The sequence below is a fragment of the Nelusetta ayraudi genome, unplaced genomic scaffold, assembly GCF_046127955.1.
Source record: "Nelusetta ayraudi isolate G7.1 ecotype Tasmania unplaced genomic scaffold, CSIRO-AGI_Nayr_v1 ptg000111l, whole genome shotgun sequence".
In the NCBI taxonomy this organism is placed as follows: Eukaryota; Metazoa; Chordata; class Actinopteri; order Tetraodontiformes; family Monacanthidae; genus Nelusetta; species Nelusetta ayraudi.
In genome coordinates, this window is record NW_027466161.1 from 581,972 (window position 1) to 605,000 (window position 23,029).

At 46.7% G+C, this 23,029-nt stretch overlaps 1 protein-coding gene across 1 annotated transcript in view; it reads right to left on the bottom strand.

Annotated features, from left to right (window-relative positions):
* The window catches only part of LOC142903576 (FYVE, RhoGEF and PH domain-containing protein 4-like), a 44,767-nt gene that overhangs the window by 11,926 nt on the left and 9,812 nt on the right, over positions 1-23,029 (bottom strand). Inside the window, exons 3-5 of the mRNA XM_076049291.1 lie at positions 10,797-10,880; positions 2,300-2,452; positions 335-545 (exon numbers count right to left, since the gene is read on the bottom strand). Of these exons, the coding sequence (XP_075905406.1) occupies positions 335-545; positions 2,300-2,452; positions 10,797-10,880 (448 nt within the window). The remainder of the gene's footprint in view (positions 1-334; positions 546-2,299; positions 2,453-10,796; positions 10,881-23,029) is intronic.

Below are 23,029 nucleotides of genomic sequence, written 5' to 3' on the forward strand. Positions count from 1 at the left end.
TGGGGGAGGGTGGGGGTGTTCAGCCGCTGTCATTATGACTGCACAGGTGACATTAGTGACGGATGCACCTGCCCTGCAGAGTCTCAGTGTGATTCTCTATGGATTCTGGAGCAGTGGGGTCATAGTGAGGGTAATATGAGGTGTATTCATTTCGAGTGGACTAAATATGAGGACACTGATGGCCTAAACAACCTTACATTTAGCTTTGAAGCTTTCAGGGGGTGTCATGGGTTAATCGGGTGGGGTCCGGACCACCCTGTAGTTCTCCCACTGGAAGAAACCAGTGGAGAACCTCCTGCCGTCCATCTCCAACTGCTGCTGGAGACAAACCCACCTGTTCTCCTCAAAGCGGCTGATGAGATCCAACACCTTGGAGTGCTTCTCCCGGCTCCCGGCTCCTCCCCCTCCTACTCCTTTTCCTCCCCTTCCTCCTCTTCCTCCTCTTCCCTCCTCCATGGCCGATCCGAGCAGCGGCTTCTGGACGCAGGTGAACGGTGAGGAGAGCGCCGTCACCGGGCTCTGGAGGTGCAGCGGTTTCGGAGGCACTAGAGAGAGAGAGAGAGAGAGAGAGAGAGAGAGAGAGAGAGAGAGAGAGAGAGAGAGAGAGAGAAGGGGGGGGGGTCAAGTTGGGACTTTTCATATGGATGCTCTCTGTTCATTTTTGTTGATTTGTTTTATTCCCCCTCTCAATAACAATGTCCCTGTAATGCAGATTTAAGGCCAGAAGGGGGCAGTGCTGGCTTCCCAAACGCAAACCATCCACTGACTGTGGCAGGTGTGGGCAAACTACGGCCTGGGGACCATATGCGGCCTGGTAAGCGTTTTAATCTGGCCCACTAAACTTGAAGAAATTATGTTAATATTCAGTCAGTCATCAAACAGCTGCATCTTCTCCATGTCTGCAGTGTTTCCAGAGTCATTTCAATAAAGAGCTAAACACCCTGGTGGTCCAGGATGGTTCTAGATGGTTCTAGTTGGTTCTAGATGGTTCTAAGAGCTAAACACCCTGGTGGTTCTGGGTGGTTCTAGATGGTTCTAGTTGGTTCTAAGAGCTAAACACCCTGGTGGTTCTGGGTGGTTCTAGATGGTTCTAGTTGGTTCTAAGAGCTAAACACTGTGGTGGTCCAGGGGTGGTTCTGGATGGTTATAGATGGTTCTGGGTGGTTCTGGATGGTTCTAAGAGCTAAACACCCTGGTGGGGCTTCAAAGACACTGATTTGGTTGCAACTTTGCTTTGCTTCGTTTTCCATTGACAATAAAGCAATATGTTTTCTCCATAATAGCCCATGATAGATTGTTTCCTCCAATGAGGTGGCTCACCAAAACACTCCATCCATCCATCTGCTGCTGCTCCGCTACCCCCCTCTGGCACACTATAGACCCCACTGTGGCCCCACAAGTCCAACAGTTTGCTGTGTCCTACCACTGTGACGATGGTCCAGGCAGGCCAGGACTTGAATAAGGTGCTTAACTAATAGTTTACTGAAGGAGGGAGGTGAGATCGGCCTGCAGTGAGGTCACCAGAGGGAACCAGGCTTCAGCGAGGCCGTCACCTTATCAGCACGGAATGATTAACGCAGCTCAAATAAAGGCAGAGTGAGGTTGACTGATGGCAGGACAGCTTGCGTAACAAGCAACATTCCTGCTGCTCTCACACAGAGGCCACTGCAGCACCAGTTCCACTTTACTCATAATTATTAGTTTATTAGTTATTTTTCAGCAACTGGGTTTTGCAGGTTTTCATTTTTAATAATGATTTGGATTAGCTGTAAATATCGATGGGTGATTATTTATCTTTAGTGAGAGCAGCTTCAATTAAATAGATCATTTTAATAATGAGGGCGACACAATGATGCAGTGGTGAGCACTGTCATCTGACTGCATGAAGGTTGTGGGTTGCATTCCAATGGTCTCCTGGGAACCTTTCAGTGAGGCGTTTGCCAGCTCTCCCTGTGTCTGCTGGGTTCTCCAGGTTCTCCAGCTTCCTCCCACAGTCAGAAACACGATGTCAGGAGAACTGGAAACTCTAAATTGACCGTAGGTGTGTGTGAGAGTGTGTGAATGGTTGTTTGTTAACTTAACTGACATTTTTTTCAAAATGTCATTTCTTATATAACTTCCTGCTGTGTCAGCCTTGGCGCACCTCTACTTGACCATGTGGTAAAATAAAAGCAAATAACTGAATGGCAACATTCCCCAGCGTTCCAGCACCTTAAAGCGAGCGAGGCGGAGCGACAGTCTGTCCGCTCCAACATCAACAGCAGCGACATCAGAGGCAACATGTTCATCAGTGCCTCACCTTGTGGTTTAGAGAGCGACGGAGGCCTGCTGCCAGAGCCTCTTCCATTGACCCCTGCCCTCCTCCTGCTGTGGGGGGCACTGCCTGCCCGGTTCAGACACTCCTGCACGCTGGGTGACTCGCTGCGATTCCTGGCCGGGCTGCTGCCCAGGGCTGCAGGACAGACACACAGACACAGAGAGAGGAGGGGAGGGCGCTTGTTAAAAACAAGGGCATCGCAACATCTTGTCGGGGATCAGCAGCGACCACGCTGCCTTTTAAAACAGCTGTGCTCGCTGGAGATCACGGAGAAGGAAGCAGGCCGTGGTGAACTATATAAAAGACACACAGACAGTGAATAGAGTTGAATATAGCAAACAGAGGAAGTTCAAGTTCAAGTTGAAGCTGCAGCTTTTCTGCTGCACTGACTGTTTTTCAGCACCAGATGGCAGAGTGTTGAAACGTTGATTCCTGAAGGTGCATCACTGATTAAACTCTCACCCATAAATGGAAATTAACGAGTCTCGTAAAACGACAAGAGCACCTGCGACATTCACGCACTGCAGACCCAAATATGGGCGTTTAGCTACACTGGTCCTGCACATTCAGGCCACTGGCTTCTCACACACGTCTACATGTTAAACACACATGTCGTGAGGTCGGGGTTGGGCTTTGGTAAACACAGACACTCAGTCCATTAACTCAGTGAGTCCACTTCAGCTGAACACTGACGGTGGACAGCTGGTGGAAACGCCTCGCTAGGATCATCAGCAGCTACTTCACACCACAACAGGAGCACAGTGGGAGACACACAATGTCAGTGGTCTTCAAAATGATGACATTTGAGCATCTGTGTTCTCGTAGTAGATTTATCCACGACAGATTTTACAATATTTTACTTTTTGCATTTTTTTCATTCACATTTTTCTTTTCCTTGAGGCTGCGTGTTCAAATTACCTGGACGCTAATGGAAGCCAGGACCCCCATTGGCGTTACCAGGTTTGAAAATGTTTAAATAATCAGGTTGTCTATGTATTTTAACTATGTGCTGGAATTTCTTCTGCTCATGCTTCACATAGTAAAGATGAAAACATCACAAAGTGCCTGTAAAATCTCACAAATAAAGACTGAATCCTGTGAAAATGTTGTAGTTTCATTCTCCAACAACCATGGCTGCTTATTTAAGATTACATGAAGCCTCCTTATTTAGAAAGTAAATTGCAGAGCATTGTGGCTCCTCACGCTAACAGGAATGCTAACACCCTGACATTTAGTGTAGGTTTCACCCTGTTAAATTGCTCTGGTTACAACCAATGTGTCGGCCCATCCAACCCAAATTGTTGCTTTTCTTGGTTTAACGTGAGTGTGTGTGTGTGTGTGTGTGTGTGTGTGTGTGTGTGTGTGTGTGTGTGTGTGTGTGTGTGTGTGTGTGTGTGAAGATATGTATGTAGATATGTAGATACTTACATTAATAACATATTATATTTATCTGTAATATACTTCTGTTCATATCTGTTCATAGCCTGTACATACTTATAGTTATAGCATATTCATAACAATGTTACATACTCGTGATATACCAATGTATTTATCTCCTTCATACTGTCTACATTTGTAAAAAAAAAAATATATATTCATACTTGCTAAGCACTTCTGGATGGACGCAAACTGCATTTCGTTGCTCTGTACTTGTGACATGTGCAATGACAGTAAAGTTGAATTCTAATTCTATTCTATTCTATATGCAGATATTTGCTATTTGCTATTTGACAACAGCAGCACAGCCTTTAGGAAACAGCAACAAGCATGTTTGTTGTGTCATTGTGTGACATGTTCTAGGCCCAATGAGCTCCACAGCCCTGTTAGAGGATCAAACTGCTCGGTGTGCTCAGTGTGCTGCGGTCAACCAACCCAGATGCACTTTATGGTCCGGCTTAATGGCTCCCTTATTTCCTTACCCCACAGTGATCTTTATCTTAGCAGTCCCTGAAACAGAAAGGGCAGGAAACCACCGCACAATCATACACTCACAGTTACTATTTTTACAGCCTGAACGTAATTAGAGGCAACAGCTTGAGCAGCAGTCTGACAGAAACGGCTCCCACGCTGGCTTTGGGAGAACACACTTTCTAAACATGGGCCCCCAAGAAATTATAAATCAATTTTGAAAGCAGCCTCAGGAATTTCCTCTGGCTGCTGCCGCTGCGTCTCCTCGTGGCCACAATAAGAGCTGAAGGAAACACCCAGTCAGAGGATATGGACGACGTTAGATCTGGTGGTTGAAAGTGTGAAAAAAATATCTGCTAATCTTTCTGCGCTGACTTCAAGTCAGGCCTTTCATCCAGACAGACTCGATGGCGGCCGCTGACGCTCACACAGCACCACTCTGTCTGCAGCTTCTTATGAATGATGTCAAACAGCCGTCCCTCATCTGTGAATGAGTCCCGCGCTGTAGGCGCTCACATAAATCTGCACTGCTGCTGCTGCTGCTGCTGCTGCTGCGTTTTAAAGCTCCTCAAACAGCCAACATCATTTCTATGGGGAGTGTAAAAGCAGTCAGCTCCACTTCCTGTTATTGACGCCATCCACAGGAAGCCTTGTCTCAGCAGAGCCACTAACACCATAAAGGACTCCTGCCACCCAGCACACACACTGCTTGGCCTCCTGCCCTCTGGGAGGCACTGCAGGAGTCTCTGGAACAGAACCACCAGGACCAGAACCACCAACAGCTTCGTCCCCACAGCTGCTGAGCATTTTCAACCCGTTATATTCTGTACCTAGGTATGGCAATATATATCACTCCTTTATTTATATATCATTCATTATTTCATTTCATACCTACTTACTTGTGACGTGCAATGAAAATAAAGTTGAATCTAAAAAAAGAAAGAAAGAGTTCAGAGGGCAGAGATTCTGCACTCCTGCTGCTCCCCCTGCTGGCCCTTCTGTACAGGACAGATGCTGTAAGTCTGTCAGCAGGCCAATCTTATGTTATCTCTGTGTGGGAACTAAAGCGTGAGCCTTGATAGTGTTTACTGCATCTTGACTGTTGAGTTTGGCTGCTAAAGAAAAACTGAGATCATCAGCTTTGACGTCAACAAGGTTGTTGGAGTTGGCTTTTTTTCTAACTAGTGTTTCAGATCTTTGCTTAATACTTAGAATGAGATGATGCTGGTATTAGCCGGCCATCTGGTTGTGAGGGGTTTCGTACATCACTGCACTGACTGAAAACACTGACAACAACAAGCGTATAACGTCCTTCATAACAACTGCTTTGGAAAATAATCTCTCTATTTTAACTGTGTGTGCACAGTATTCCCGGAGAAGAATCTTGAAGGGCTGCAGACCTCCAGCACAAATCTCCTCCCTTCGACATGCATCAAAGCAACTGTGCTGGAAAATAGTCCCAATGGTCCCAATTAGAGCCCAAGAAAGTCCAGGCTGAAGCAGCTCAAGGTCAGCTGGTCAGTTGGTCACTCAAGCTAACAACAATACAAATATAGCCTGTTTTTTCTTTGTTGCAGTGGAGACACAATTAAACCTTCAGAAGTCCTGGCAGAGAGTCTCCTAACAACATGAAGCAAAAGACGTTCAGCTGATGCAGCTAATTTATAATTGGATGGCACGACTTATTTCTCATACACGATGTACAAAAGGGGGACACTGTGGATATCGCATCAGTAGTTTTCATCCTGGACTCCAGTGAAGCAGCAGTGCACAAAAAATCTTAATCAACGACAACATCAACAACAACAACAACATCAACATCAACAAAAACAGCCAAACTGCTTATTCAGATCAAAAACACAATTTTCGTTTCCTGATTTGTTGCTTCACGTTCCGCATGTTGAGAGATGACAGAAACACCGCATTCTCAGTGGGCGGGACCAACACCTGGCTGGGTTTTTTTGTCACTGCAACCAGTGAGGTCTCCATGTGACAGTGCTCCATGTGACATCACAACAGGCAGATTTAGAGAACTGATCATTTTCACTCATTTTCCAAAAAAGGACAAACTGTGGAGCTCACTGACAGGCTGAAGATAGACACACTGTCAAAGTGAAGCACATTCATCATGTAGTCATTATTACCTTAACATGTTGTCACCATGAAGATCTGTGCCAATTCTGATAACATAGACAGATTCCCACTGCGGGCAGCAAGAGCTCTAAAAATAAAAAATCAACAAAACTTTTATTTTGTTGAGATGTTTCCACTCTCATGGTTCTTTGCTCCACGACACTGCTGCAGTGTTTCCATCCAAACTGAGAAACACTCATGGCTCAAGTCAGTGTGTGTGTGTGTGCGTGTGTGCAGACAGTCAGGTGCACCAGCCGGTTGAGCTCGTGGCGTCGTCGTGCCCCCCCCAGCCTGACTCCACTGTCACCTGAGAGCTGAGCCTCCCGGCCGCTGCTTCAGTCTTCCTGCTGGGCTGCATACCAAACTGCCACAGGCACAATGTAAGCCAACCTTCAACGCAAGAGCTCAGGTTGGGAAAAAAAAAAGGAAAAGAAAAGAAGGACACACCTGTGTGGGCGGTGCGCTGTGTTAACACCCAGACTTCAGGAAGACAGAGTCAAGCAGCAGCCGAGGACACGTTCAACACAACCTTCAGGTAGGTTTGGTGAGAACCCAGCAGGTCCATGATCATCACCCACTCTAGAACCTGACTGTCTGTCTGCTCATGTCTGTTTGTTGGACACAGACTGACTTGACCGTTTCATGTAATTACTGTCATCACTGTACAGTTTATTCTATTCTATTGAAAGGATCTTGAGTTGTGTAGTTGTTCAATAAACGGCCGGCTTGACAGAAAAATGAAGTGAGCGACGGTAAAAAGTGCCTCACGTGCACAGAGTGCACCACTGTTAAAACACAGAGTGTGTTTGATCAGAGCTTTACATGGTTCCGCCCTGCAAACCACTGCATCCATATCATTAGCCAACACGACAGCAGCAACAAGGTCGGGTGAAGGCGACAGAGAGCGAGAGAGCGAGTGAGCGAGTGAGCTCGGCCGGGCGATCAGAGAAACACAGCTCAGTGACTCGCTGTCAACAACCTGCTGCTGGCGCTTCAGCAGAGACTCAGAGAAGAGAGAGTGAATGGACTCACCCAGGGGACGCACAGGGAAGCAGTGAATCCTGAGCCTGCCAGGGACCACGCATGTGTGTGTGTGTGTGTGAGAGAGAGAGAGAGAGAGAGAGAGCGAGAAAGAGAGAGAGAGCGAGAGAGAGAGAGAGAGTGAGAGAGAGAGAGAGAGAGAGAGAGAGAGAGAGAGAGAGAGAGAGTCCCAGAAGAGAACTAAGTTTAGGCTGCACACAATCTTCCCAGGCACCCAGGAGTTGCTGCTGAGTGTGACTCACTTCAACGAGGGGAAGAAGGGACGAGGCTCCTCCTCCTCCACCCCCACGCCCTCCTCCTCCCTCCACACTCACTTACACACCCTCACATTTATTAAGTGGCTTTTTAACAAATAAGCATTGTGGCTGAGTGGAAGTGAATAACACTTAGATTTCCAAGGGAATAAAACCCTCACAAAAATACCGACAACAAAAAATTTGCAAAAAAAAAAAAAAAAAAAAGCCCATCTCCCATTTCTATCAAACGCACAGAATTGTATTTGCCAAGATGCATCAGTGGTTTCACCCTCTTGTTACGCCTCAATTCGGTGATTTCCACACAACTTCCCCGTCACTTTCTCCTCCTCGGGCTCATTTCTTGTGCAAACAGCGATGACAGAAAATCCCCACTGACTCTGAGCAGAAACTGTCCACAAACAAGAAGAAAGTAATGCAGGATTTGCATCCAGCTGATAGATGAAACACTTCTTGTTGTTGCTTACAAGCGAGCACAACTCGTACCTTTTGCAAAAGTCAACACAGGGAACTGCGAGTCGAGTGTCTCCATAATCTGAGCGCCAGTTTTACTACTGAATGTGGCTCTACTTTAAAAGAAATACAAAAATTAATAAAAATAATTTTTTAAAGTAATCGCATTGCAGCGTGGAAATAGAAAAAACAGCTCGACTCAGGAAACCGCATCACGTCAACAGCGTCTCCATTCTGCGTGTGTGTTCGTATGTGTATGTTTGTCTGCATACGTTCTCACAAAGCACCGAGAGTGTAACACTGTGTTTGAGAACTATTTAAAGCAGCGAGTGGTGTTGCTTTGCTCCTTAAAAACGGGTTCCGCCAGTAGAAATTCCTCTGGCTGAATTCCTTCAGGGCTGCTGCACTCGTCAAAAGGAAGCTGCCGAAAATCTCACAACTTAAGAAACAAATAAGAGAAGTCGCTGTATTTAGATTCAAGAGAACATTTTCTCAGAGTGGAATAAATATTATTGTGTCATTATCATCACCGTTACGCAATTATTGTGTAAAAATGAGGTCGGCAAGCTCAGCAGGGTGTCTCTGTGTTGGATGTTGGTGATGCTGATGTTGTTGCCAGGCATTTTTATTTTCTGTTTGGCTTCTGCACTAGGAACCAGAATGTTGAAATGATAACCTGTGAAACACTTCCGCTGCAAATGGATTGGAAAAGGTTGCAGCTTCTTCAAATAAATGAGGTGAAAGTTGAGAAAAACAGGCAGTTGGGCTGCGAGGCAGAACTTCTGCCTTCCTCTTCTGAAGGAAACGTGCACGTCAGGTTTTAGTGTTACATGTTGCCAAGGAATATGGCATTTTGTATATTTGAAATGTTGACTGTAGATTTTTGAAGGTAAAGTGTCAATCAAATGGCATCAGAATGTACTATAAAACTGGATGACCACAAGGAAATTGAAGAATACGGATGAGATTCATCCTCTGCTTCTGACTCATGCAAACACACTGAGCTTGAAGCCATATGAGATTTTCCAGGGCTGATGTCAGTCTGGAACTCAACATCAACTTCAGAGTGATTACATCCATGAGTCCACTGAGAAACAACAAAGCCTCGCACAACTGGTTTTGCAGAGATGACTGGTCAGTGACTATTAGTCTACACAATAAAATTGTACAAATCTACACAATGAAACTGCTGCTGTTTGACAGGGCAGCGACGTCATTCAGCAGAATGTTACACAATGAACGTTCTTGAGTTCTAGAGTTTGCTTGACTTGTTTATTTCGTCATAACCAGTCACCTCTGGGAAGTACGTGGTAATATTGACTGAAATTTTAAAAAGAAAAGAAAAAGAAAATAATCCTTGCCAAATGCAGTACATTTGAATCTTGTATTTTTCAGGAAGTGCACACACACCTTTGGTTTCGGCAGATAGGTCACACACTGTAACAAGACCTCTGGATTTGCACTTTATGTCTTACAATTCGGCTGTTTACTTTCACAAACCTCAGTACCACTGACATTTGTTTTATGGTTTTTTACCTCAAATCTTTATCTTATTTTATTATTTTACTTCTAAAAAGCAGCATTGTTGAGCAATGCATTTTGAGTATTGACAGGCTGAGAACCCATATTAGTAAAGCAGGTGGCAACCGTTAATATGAGAGGCTGGTCTTAAAAGGATGAGACCATCAATAAGAGTCTGACGTTGCAGTCCGGCTCTACTTTAGTGTGCAAAGCCTTGACTGTGACTATCATGCTGGCACAGACTGTGTGTGTGTGTGTGCGTGTGTGTGTGTGTGTGTGTGTGTGTGTGTGTCTTAGAGGAAGAGTGATAACCATTACCGCCGTCCATGAGGGATTAGCTCTTAATGTCCAACTAGCCAGACTCTCTCCAGATTAACTCTGCCTCGTTCCCTAATCTCAGGACCAGCATGAGATTAGAAAGCCAGTCTGCTCTCAAACTGGCAGGAAGTTGGGGGGTTAAGGAAAATGGAAGGTTGACAACGTGGAAATTGGAAAGGGAAAGTGGTGATTACTTCTGCAAGGTTACAGACTAGAGAAAGGAAAACTGCAAGCGAAGAATAGGAAGGATAATAGTAAGGAAGAAGAGGAAGGAGGGAAGTGGCAGGAGGGAAGAGGCAGGAGGGAAGAGGGGATGCACTCATCCACAAAAGGAACAATTGCAAATCAAGGTGGAAGAAGGTGGAGTGGATTTATAGAAAAGAAAGAGAAGGGTGGAGGAAATGAAAGAAGGGGAAGACAGTGAGGCCCTCCAGAGGGAAACCACTCATCACTTGGATGGAGACTGCAACACGTGCACGCACACACGCAGTAACTGACTACCGTACGAAAAAAAAAAAAGAGCAGCTTCTTCCCTCTGCACCCCTGCAGAGCCGCAGCTGCAGGTGATCCGTCTCACAAGCTCAAAGTGTCAAAATTTCCTCAGCAGTTTCCACCAGCGTCCGTCCAAATCCGACGGTGACTTCAAGAGGACACCAGAAGCTCTGGATATTAATCTAGAGTGACCCCTCATTTCCACAGACAAGGAGGTACAAAGATGGACATCAGGGACATAACGGATGCAGACAGACTTCCACAGCATGATTCACTTGCAGAATAATGTGGAAGAGCGACTTTCTGAGCGCGAGAAAGCTTGAGCTGAGCTGTGCGCTGGGTAACAGTGCTCTGCCTACCAGTGGAGTGCTCGATCTTCACCGCCACGCAGGCCTCCTCCTCAGCAGCCTTGGACTGGAAGCAGTCGGCTTCGTCTTCCTTCTCTGCAAAAGACAGAAGAAACACAGTAAAGAGGGAGTTCGCTTACTCAAAAGACCAGAGGAGTAAAACGCAGGAAGGGATCGGAGGGATATTTTTAAAAAGTCAAACACGCAGTGGACGAGGCTTCAATCAGGCAGAGCCCCATGTTTTATTGACGAGGAGGCGGCTGCACTCTGGCAGAGGAGGAGGAGGAGAGCAGCCACACACAGAGAACCACACTGTCTCTCACTTCTCTGGGCTTCAACAGGCTCTGGGCAGACAATGAGCTGGACACTCATCACTCAGACAATATTAAAGTAGCGGCAGCGGCAGCGCAGAAGATGTGAAGATCTGCGGCCGACTCGTGTTTGTTTTTGAAAACGAATGAAAAGAAAAACCTGCCGCCCCTTTGGAGATACAAAGCCTAATTAGTGCGTCTGTGATAAGTAGGGCATCATCATCATCGGGGGAGGGAGACACTCCTTAATATGCACAGAAGAGATGAAAGAGAAAATGGCAACGCCGTCAAAACACCAGATCTCAACTCCGGCAGCTTCATTCAGCTCCTCCATGGCTGTTGGCTGCGAGTCGCTCAGCAGAGAGAAAGGAACTGGCGACGGCAGCCAATCACAACATGGCAGAGAACATCAGCTGCTCCAGCTGGGGTCACTGCCACTACTGTCACAGCCAGTGGGCTGAATACAGGAGGGTTGAAAGGTGCCTCTTTCTGGAGGACCAAGGAGACACAAGTCAGTATTTGTTCTCACTAAGCTTCTTCGGTGCAAACACTTGTGTTGTCTTTTGACAGGCGACACCCTGCACACCCTCAGCTTCATTGTCGTGGTTCAGCAGAAGTCAGTCAGCGTTTGAGCAGCTTTCCTCGGCTGCATTGCGAGACTGACACTTCAACAGATTCTTATGACTCCGGCTGGGCGGAAGCAGTCACTGTGATCGTATGAGGGCACACAAAGCAGCTTGGGTAAAAAAAAAACAAAAAAACTATACAATCTACCTCCATGGACCCTTGACTGAAGCAAAATATCAATTCAGGCGAGTTTACAGCAACACAACAGCAACACTGAGACACAACAGAGTGGAGATAATGGAGGAACTCAGCATGGGTCAGTGCAATTGTGTGTGTGTGAGTGTGTGTGTGTGTGTGTGTGTGTGTGTGTGCGTGTGTGTGTGTGTGTGTGTGTGTGTGTGTGTGTGTGTGTGTGTGTGTGTTTTAAATGGGAGAGGGTTATTATATCCTGGCCCAGGGATTAAAGAAGGGCAGTCTCCACCCACCATCTGGACTCCTCATGAATTGCCTGCCTGCTGTTCTATGACACACACACACACACACACACACACACACACACACACACACACACACACACACACACACACACACACACACACACACTTATCACACAAATAAAAACTTTACAGTGAATGTGTAGTTGGTGCAGAAGATGGACGATGACCCATCTGTGATGGAGGATCCCTATTGAGAAGATCACACTGTTAAGCTGCTTACAAATATATCAGAGACCTGTGCACAAAAACGTCCCACCAGTTCACGGGTGAAGCGGTGACAGAAAGTGAGAGACAACCTCCGACCATTTGGATGACAGTGATCACCTGACCCGACCTGACTCCCTAAACTTCCTGTTCCCGTCTGTTAACTTCCTGTTCATCACATTTTACCATCATTGAACTTTGGCCAGGTCACAAATGAAGGAAGTGCATGGGTAGGTACATCATGAGTAGGTACATCAAGAGTGGGTACATCAAGAGTAGGTACATCATGAGTAGGTACCTCATGAGTAGGTACCTCATGAGTAGGTACATCTAAAGGAATGGCACTAAACTTCAGATCAGGCTTAATATGAATAAGAACTGTGGGAAATTTACTTATTTACTGAAACTTACTGCTAGTGGAAAAACTTTGTGGGAAATCAATATCTTGAACTTACTGCTTACTATCATGCAGCTGCTACGTGTGAGAACAGAAGATAAGAAAGGAGAGGCCGTCTGCTCCCGTGAGAGCGGCAGGTGTTGTTGGAAGACTTGTTGTTTGAGCTTGTGTGCAGATAAAACAAACCTAGACGCAGGTGCGGCTGGCATCTTGAGAATAGAGACTCCAAGACGACAACATCCCCCTCAAACTGAGCGGGCATCGCTGCCATGACAACCATCGGCTGACAGGCACCTGTTGGCGCTAGGAGGAGCCAGTCACGCCCCCGCCGGCAGGAAGAGGATAAAGGACGACACCTCGAAGGAGGGGGCGCTTCTCGATCCGGAGGGAGAAGAGAACGTTCGGAGCGCTCTGCATCATTTATTCAATTGTGACTTAATACTGAACTTTGATTAAATCGTTAACTTTGACTATTGGCCTTCTGATCGACGAATGCGCGAGGGAACCAGGGAAAGGAGGCTTGTTCCCTCAACAGAACGCTACTCTTTGGGCGTGCGGCTGTTGCTAAATATACACCATGAAGATTCCTCAAAATTGTTTCAAGCTGACGCTGTTCTGTTCCGTCTGAAATGGAAATGAAACTAAGTGACTCTGACTGTAAATGGGGCAAAAAATAGAAGCTGAGACAAACTCGGAGTAACAATGAAAAGGGAAAAGAGATCAGTGGTGTTTTTTCTAAGCCGCCGTTCAGACGTGGCTCTCGCTAAAACTGATCCAGTTTAGGAGAACAAATGAGCATCAGACACAATCTGCAAAACCAAGTCAGTGATCTGCTTCCAGTGAACAGCTCTTGTAACCTCCACATTCTTATAAGATCATAAACTCAGCATAAACAGCAGCCGCTGTCACTGCTGCCAAGTCAAGTCAACCTAATCTGAATCAATTTCAGCAGAGTGAGAATCCAGCCAATCGAAAAATAACTGGCTCCTCCAGAATCCACCTGACACACACACACACACAGCCGCAGTATAACTAAGACAACCAAGCAGCCTCGCTCTTCATCCAGGCAGAAGGCGTGCACACCCTCAGCCGCGTGCACGTGCCTGAACCCGGTGCGACACCACTGAGAAGCAATGCCAAACAACCTGTTGGTTGCTACCTGGCCTCCGTCTCTTGTTTACGCTGCTCAGCTGCTCCATAGCAACCAGGAGAGATTCCAGCTGACACCTCTGGAATGTCCCGGAGAACCAGTCGTCTGACCTTCACTCCAAATTCACACCATAGCAGCCGAGCGGTGACTGGGAAATCTGGGACATGGGTAGCTGATGGACTCCGTTTCTCTCGAGAAGCCAGGTAACAAAGGGAGCAGATATTAGATTACAACCTGACACGAAAACCACAAACCAGAACAAATCTGTTCAAGGCTCAGAGTATGGCTGGTTGAATATAAAGTATAAACAGAAAAACTGTCAAAATGCTGATGTGCACCAAATCCCTGTGTATGAAAGCCCCCAGTGTAAAATGATCCAATCAAACTGCTTCATTAATATGACATCACACCTCTTTTAAAGTTTAAAACTTGCTGACTGGAATATATGTGAGACCTCTAGAGGAAGCATCAATTTCTGAAGATGAAGACAGTAATATTCATTTTTTTTGTTGTTTGGTGATGCAAACTGACTCACAATTTCCCATGTATGACAAAAGCATGCCCGTTCACCAGCCAGTTAATTCACTGTCAACCCAAATGACAAGACTTCACATTAGCATAGAGAACAAACACAGGCTGCGCTGGTTAAAACAACACTCGCTGCATCCGCTTAGTTTCCCTCCAACATTTATTGACACAAAGCTAGAAAATCCTCACCTGACTTGCAAAAAGTTTCAATGTTGTGAGCTGCCAGTCACTAACCAGCCGGTCTTTGCCTCAACAGATACCTGGCGTGTTTATAGAATGTTAAAGGCAACTGCACACACCCACACACACAAACACACACACACACACACACACACACGCACACACACAAACACACAGGTGTTGCTATCCACTTCCTTAGCAACAGCTGCGTGTGTGAGTTGTTTTTCCTCCTCATCTCTTGGCTGAGACTTCAGATCAGTCAGACACTCAGAGATTCTCTTCCGTGCAGCCGGAGGTCGAAGACACGGCGGCCGGCTGCAGTACCTCGGCAGCAGTGGTGTCTCCGCCATGGTGTGTCCATGCTGTTGGAGATCCCTCCCGACACCATCGAAGAGACAAAGTTTTAGTCCTTATTACGCGTCCACGGCTGCGTTTCCCAGACAGAGACGCTGGTCGCCCTCCCACCAGCTGATCACCGACGGTCTGTGTTGATCCATCAAAGCCTGCGAGTGCCGGCCCTGCACTGCACCAACCGGTTCCCTGAAAACCAACAGTCAGCAGCCAGAGAGGGAGGGAGGAAGGGACGGAGGGGGAGGAGTCGTCCTTCAAGGTGCGGATGTAGGGTTAGCAAACCATTTCCATGAGAAGGTTTTATGAGGAGTTTTATGAGGGCAGTTGAGGGAGCAATGATCCAGCGGTGGGATGAAGATGAAGGTGGAGGATTATACAGGCATTAAAGTGGGAGGTGAGGTGCAGAGGAGCCAGTATCTGTCAATGAACACATGAGAAACCAAACAGCCGCTGGTGTTGGCTAATCCCTCACCTTTCACAGCTCTACTCAATATCCCCTCACCTTCTCCACAGCCTTCCACCACACCAGCCTTCTGGCGTCTCCCTGGAGCCACTGCACTTTTTCCACCCAGCGCTGCATAATAACTGTCAGTCAGCACGGAAGCCCAGTTTCAGTCTTATCTAATCTGATCTCTGCTTTCATCAGGCACCAAATATTGCGTTAGAAATACGTGTTGACAATGTGAGTGTGTGAAAATCCGTGCTTTAGTATATCACATTGATTAGTTGTTGCAGTCCAACTGGGGGTGAGATGTATAATCTTGGTGTTTGATCACAGTGTGTGCTGCTTAAAGATCCCAGAAAAGAAAGAAGAAAAAAAAAAAAAGAAAAAAGTCTCTCTGGCCAGTCAGTGAAGACTCCAGAAGTCAGAACGGCAGATAAATAATGATTTACTTACTCTCATTTTCAGAAATTGTCAACTAAATCAAGCATTTTTAGGGCTACTTATGCTGCTCTATTGGCTCAAGGCGGCTCTGCAGAACTTTTCTGATGAATAATACACACATGAGAAGTCGACATAAAACTGGGTCTCTGGAAATATTACGCAACAATTTTTCTTCATTGCAGAAAAGTGCAGCGTTGCCGTTCTGCAGCTCAGCCAAACAGACTGAAGGCGCATGATGTAAAAGAGCAAAGCGCCTCTCCAGAAGGGTTTCATCCAATAGGAAAGGATGTAGAAGCAGCGGAGGGACCAAGGAAGGTGAGTAACGCTGAATCGCACGACCGGTAATTATTTCCCTTCATTAAAATTCCCTGTGGGTTTCTCTCCGCCTCAACAATTACAGCGACAAAGACCAAGCACAAAAATGATCATTTTTGGAAAAAATAAAGGCTGCGCAGCTCAGCCAAGGACAAGAGGAAACCTCCACCTCATTGTCACAGCGGCCTCACATTGACATGACTGCCATTCAAATGCAGCTCATAAATAATGGAGAGGCATGCATTAATATGCCAAGTCACACCCCTTTAATCAAACTGAGCTTCCTGCTGGCTGGATAATATGGCTGTCTTTACGCTTAGGTGTATGTGTGTGTGTGTGTGTGTGTGTGTGTGTGTGTGTGTGTGTGTGTGTGTGTGTGTGTGGTGTACGCACCATGTCAAGCGCAAGTTTCCATGGCTGACACAGTGGAGATTGGCTGCTGAATGAGAGCAGATGCGTCTCTCTCTCTCTCTCTCTCTCTCTCTCTCTCTCTCTCTCTCTCTCTCCCTCTCTCTCTCTCTCTATCCTTATGTGATGAACAATTAACAGAAGATTTATGGTTCTCTGCCACAGATATAATAGAGTGAAAATTAAAAGGGGCCTCATAAAGCCTTTATGTGACCGAGGTAGTGCCAGATGAGACCTGGGCTGCAGCTCCTGGAGCAGCAACAAAAAAAAAACCCAGGAACCCCCCCAAAAAAAGCCATGCGTCGCCCACACCATGCAGCCACATTAGCAGCCATGACCAGCGGGACGTCCAGTCGGGTGCAGGAAATGTTAAATGTTCTCTTTAATCTCTGTTTTGCACACCGGCTCACCAGCTAGTAGAGAAGAACAGCAAGTAGCCGCAGACTGTGGCTTCTAGCTTCTATTACCAGCACACTGCACGTTTTACCACCACACCGCTCACCTCTTTAAATGACATGCAATCACTTCACTCATTCAACTCATGAATCTGTGATGACTCTTTGCCCACATTGGCATTATATCTACGGTATGAAGCTCCAAGGAGTTGGAATAAAAGTACAAGATGCAACCCGACTGACTGATTTTTTTTTTAGTCAGTGCTGCTGTAATGCAAAGCGTGATTTTAACTGGACGCCTTCATGAGCTGGATCAACTCCAAGCTGAAGCCGTTACTGCGGTTTCTCCTGAAAACTGCACTTATCAACATTCAAGATTCAGGATTCAAGAACTGTATTCACCACATGCTGATGCTGGATGTGCAGTGAAATGTCAGCAGCGGCCAGAGATCTCAACCAGAGATCACAGCATCGAACAGCAGAAACAACATCCAGAGTGAAGGGAAGACAGAGCAGCAGCAACAATGGAAAACAACACCACACCAGTGATTTACCACCTTTGATTGACCCACCGCACATTGAAAAAACACAGCACAACACACCACCAACTCAAAATAGTAGAAAATGACACTTTTTTAGCCCAGTAATGACAACATAGTCTCTTAATGTATTCATACTCACAGTGTGACACCTGGTAAACCTGTTTAGATGCACACAAAGCTGAACATCAGGGAGGAACTGAGGGATGAAAATAGACTCGCATTCATTTTAAAGTCACTCCACGATGGAATATTATTTTTTTTTAGACCAATTAAGTGAAATTGGATCATTTTTCCCAGCACACCTGACACAATGTCACGGTACAGTGTAGTTTCCCAATTTGGGATCAATAAAGTTAAATCTGATCTAATCTAATCTACACCAGTGCGCTGCGGCACAGTGAAAAACACTCCTCTACTCCACCACACCAGTCACAAAGGCACTTAGTTAGAAAAATCCTGTCAAGTGTGTAAACGATTGTAAAGTAAAAGTGACCTCCAAAGTGTGTAACTGTGCCTTTAACAAGTGTGAGTGAGTGAGTGAGTGCGTCCATCACGTGGCCGGGCCGTGCGTCCTCCCTCTGCTTCCCAGTGTGCTTCCTCCCTGCGCCCAGCATGGGAACATAAGCTTTGGTTAGGCATGAAAAGGTTCTGTGGCCCATGTCTAATGAGGGCGGGACCAGCCCAGCCACTGGGCTTGCAGCGACCCTGAACCTGAACCCAAAGACCCCCCGAATGCCCCGCAACCTCCCCCTGCACCTAGACTCTTCAGGCAAGGCTAGAAGGAAAAAGTGGAAGTGTGGTTTTTTTTTTAATAGTTAGTTTGGTGTTATTTATTTTTTTCTTTATCAATTTTTAAGGAAGCTAGAAAAGGAACAGAAAACGTGTAGGTTCACAACGCATAAGTTGTTTTGTTTTCTGTGTGTACATCAATGACACTGATACTGTGCAAACAATAAGACATCCCATCCACAACATATAAGACACAAGGTGTTGCATTCAGTTGCTTCCCATGAGCTCATCATCCCGTCTTCCTGGTTGCCTTTCAATCCATCAAGCAGCAAAGCCTCATAGCGATGCTGTTTTACCACCAGCCGCTCTCTCAGGTTAGGGCTCACATTCATTTCCCAGAGTCTAAACAGCTCTCCTGCAGCAGCAGTCAGGTTTCTTTAGATGCATTTGGTCATTGTCCCCTGGCAGACACACAGCAGGAGTAACAGGGGAACCGCTGAACCGGACCATTCACTCCAGAACCATCCACTTTTGCCCAAAGTGGAGCCGCTCCTGTTCGCTACCATACGCAGAGTTTTAGTTAGTTTGTCTTTATTTTTCTCCCCCCAAAGACTTTGTGCAACAACAGAGTGTTGACAGCGCTGTGGCATGATTGCAGCTGTGCCACATGGAAAGTGCAGTGGCCTGCGATCAGTCAGACTGGGAACAGGGATTGATTGTTGGCCTGTGATGTCATCGGCATGTCATTGTCCCCCTGCGCTATCTCACTTCCTGCTGTGGCTGCATCTTATTGGTCCTCTTCATCGACATCACCCCCCTCCTCATTCTGCCTCCTCGTCCCTCCTGTCTGAACCTCCAGACCCCCCCACACACCCCAACCTTCAACCCCCCCCCCCCCACCCCCCTCACAAATACGGACCGCAGCTGCTGGGCAGCAGCTCCCAAACGTGTCAATCAATACTCTGTCGGAGCCAATCGGCACGTCTGACCGGGTCCCAGCGGCCCGCCCGCCTCCGGACAACGCCGCACATTCACGGCGTGCTCTTTTGGTGATGGGATGGAACCCAAACGGCTTTCAAATGTCCCGCAGATCAGGAGGCGATAAGTGGAAGTGGCCTGTATCTGCCATGAAAGAGCCCACTGGCCTTTCAGACTGGCATTTGAGCACACATGCAAACATAATGTGTCCATTTAAAGCAGTAAATGGCGGTAAACCCCTGCACAGCTGCAGCCTGGTATTAGTATTAATTTCAGCAAGAACCCCGCAGAGCCACACAGAGCCTCCAGGGGGGATTCATTCCATGCAGTTTAGTCCACTTTTTCCACTCAGTGTCCACCACTAAACATTTTTACAGAGAACGTCAACAAGAGAAAATAACCTTTCCCATCGGCTCGACCACGCTGGAAGACTTCCCCAACTCATCAGCTGCCAGCAGCTCCGTCTCCAAAAATAACCACCTGATGAGAAACTCTCACAGTCTGACACTAAAGAGAAGCTTCCCCTTTGATGGACACACACACACACACACACACACACACACACACACACACACACACACACACACACACACACACACACACACACACACAATTATTCAATTAATTAACAATTCTTGAAATTGTTTTTCCCTGCACTGACCTCTCCCCCGCATTGAAAAGAGAGAAGTGGCTCTGCTGCACAGAGAAATCATAGCTCAACATTTAAAAACACAGGAAGTATTTATCTGCGATCAAAACTGTCTGACGTTTCAGCAGCAGAACAAACACCGGGCTCAGTTTTCGTTTGGGCAGCTTGAATTCATTTGTCGACGGCGGGTTGCGCATTTATAACTCAGTAATTAACGGCTTTGGCTCGACCATTAAATACGAGACTTCATTTTTAGCCCTGCTTAAATAGCCTAAAAATATACCAGCCATTGAGTAAAATGAAAGAGGCAGACAGTCAATGAATTCAGCACCTATATCAACAGCGTGCGCCTCACTTGGACGCCTCTCTGTTTGTATCCTTGGATTGCAGTCCGCCGAGGCAACAGTAGAAGACAGATTCATTAATGCTCAGCAGATCTGCCCTCATGCATTATGGATGAAGTCAACAGACTCAGTAGAAGCACACTGGGAGAAACTTGTGGCTCAAACAGGATCATTGTGCTCACTGTGAACCAGAAACCCCTCCAACGAAGACCCCCGTCTGTTCTCCAGGAGCTCCAGTCACTGCTGGAGCCTTCAGGGAGGAAACTCCTATCAAACACTACACACACTTCCTCTCCACCTGATCAACATACAACTGAAACTATGCAACTCCTTCCTGATTTTTGTTAAAAAACAAACAAAAAAAAACCCATCCCAAATCCTTATTTGCCACCTACGTCGATGCACAACGCACACGAGTTCACGTGTCGTCCTTCACACTGGTCTGGTCCGCACTGGTGTTGGCTCTCACGTACTGCACTGGAGGGAAGTGTCACACGGCATCAGCACTTCTCACCTTTATGATGAGTGACTCAGCAGGAAGACAAAACCCACGGTGCACAGGAGAGGAGCACAGTACAAACCCACCGCAACACCACCTGAGAGGAGCAAAGCGTGCAATGACGCAGCATTTTGTGTCCTGACGGCCCCACTGGATGACCAGTGCGTCACAATCAGAGCACGACACATGTATGTGTTGTCACGTTAGTGGTGGAGATACACGCTAAAGACATGCAGGAAGAAGACGTGTGAGGAGGAAGTCAGAGGTCTTAAAGTAGACTGCAGAGTTTAGAGCCGGTGGCCACAGAGGCCTTCGCTGTGTCCATGTTCTCAGCAGTCCTTCCTCTTTCTCTCAGAGAACACACAACAAACAACATGTCGGACTCCTCTGCTTAGAAATGACGAGTGCCTCTTCTGTGACCACAACGCCATCAGAAAATAACCCGACAGTGTTGTTCTGAACATGCAGACCGAACAAGTGAAACCAGGGGGCCACCGAACCATGTGACCGAAACCTTCCATCACCGATGCACTTCTATCAGCTATACTCAGCCTTTCTCATGTATGTGTGTGTACATATATACATATACATACCTATACATACATACACACACATATATGGCAATATACTGTATATATATATATATATTATCATTTCATACCTGCACTTTATAACAACTGTTATTGATTTATTTTTGATACATTGGATATATGTGTATATATACAGATAGATAGATAGATACAATATGTTATATAATGTGTGTATATATTGTACATTTGTATTTAATTCACTGCTAAGCACTTCTGGTTATATGCTAAATACATTTTGTTGCAATCATTAGATAATAGATTAGATCTGACAATAAATCAAATCGAATCAAATCTACATACATACATTCATACACACATACATATAGTACATACATACAATCACAATTTCCCATGTATGACAAAAGCATCCCCGTTCACCAGCCAGTTAATTCACTGTCAACCCAAATGACAAGACTTCACATTAGCATAGAGAACAAACACAGGCTGCGCTGGTTAAAACAACACTCGCTGCATCCGCTTAGTTTCCCTCCAACATTTATTGACACAAAGCTAGAAAATCCTCACCTGACTTGCAACACGTTTGAATGTTCTAAGCTGTGAGTCATTAACCAACTAGTCTTAACTAGCCTCAACAGATACCTGGCATATTAATAGCATGTTTTAGCCGACTGCACCCGCCCGCCCACACACACACACACACACGCACACACACACACACACACACACACACACACACACACACACACACACACACACACACACGATTGCAATAAAGCTGTACTGATGATTCCTCTTAGCAAACTGTTAAACTGTTTCCTGTTTCATGTTACCAAACCCACTGCCAGAATCCAGGACAACTTCAGCAGCAGCAGCAGCAGCAGCAGCAGCAGTAGCAGCAGCAGCAGCAGTAGCAGCAGTAGCAGCAGCAGCAGCAGCAGCAGCAGCAGCAGCAGTAGCAGCAGCAGCAGCAGCAGTAGCAGCAGTAGCAGCAGTAGCAGAAGTAGCAGCAGCAGCAGCAGCAGCAGCAGCAGCAGCCTCCACTGAAAGGAAGAAGGCCTGCTGTGATGGTCAGAAGCCCAGGAGGAAGCTCCCCTCCTCTCCTTGCTTTCACCTGAGCTTTGGAATGAGAACCCCGCTCCTGCAGAGAAGCCCGTCAGTGTGAATGACACGCAGAGCCGACGAGGAGCTACATCAATGTAAAGCCTGCTGGGAAAGCTGGCGCTGTGGCTCAGTGCGGCGAGTGCAGAGCAGCAGGATGAGAAACCTGCCTGGCTGGCGATGCTCAGGGCAGCCAGTCAGAGCCACAGGAGGAGAAATAAGACTGCGGCAGAGACGAAGTTAACGTCTCCATGCTGCACCAGGCTCAGCCTCATTTTCCCTCGTGATGCAGGACGCTGGAGCGTCCACCATGCCTGGACGGCAGCGTGTCTGCTGCTGAGGTGACGGAGCAGCAGCAGCAGCAGCAGCTTCAGTGAAGCTGCGAGGATCCAATCACAGCTGGGATTACAAGGTGACTTCAAATCACTTCAGTGTGCAGGCAGGAGGAGAAGGAGCACATGGACGCTGCTGACCCACCCAGACACACACACACACACACACACACACACACACACACACACACACACACACACACACACACACACACACACACACACACGCTAGCAAGCACTTAGACGGACACACAAACTCTCATGCAGATTTTCCCACAGTCCAGGGTGGACAGCTGAGCTCCATTACAGCCAATCACAGCAAACCGGGTGAATG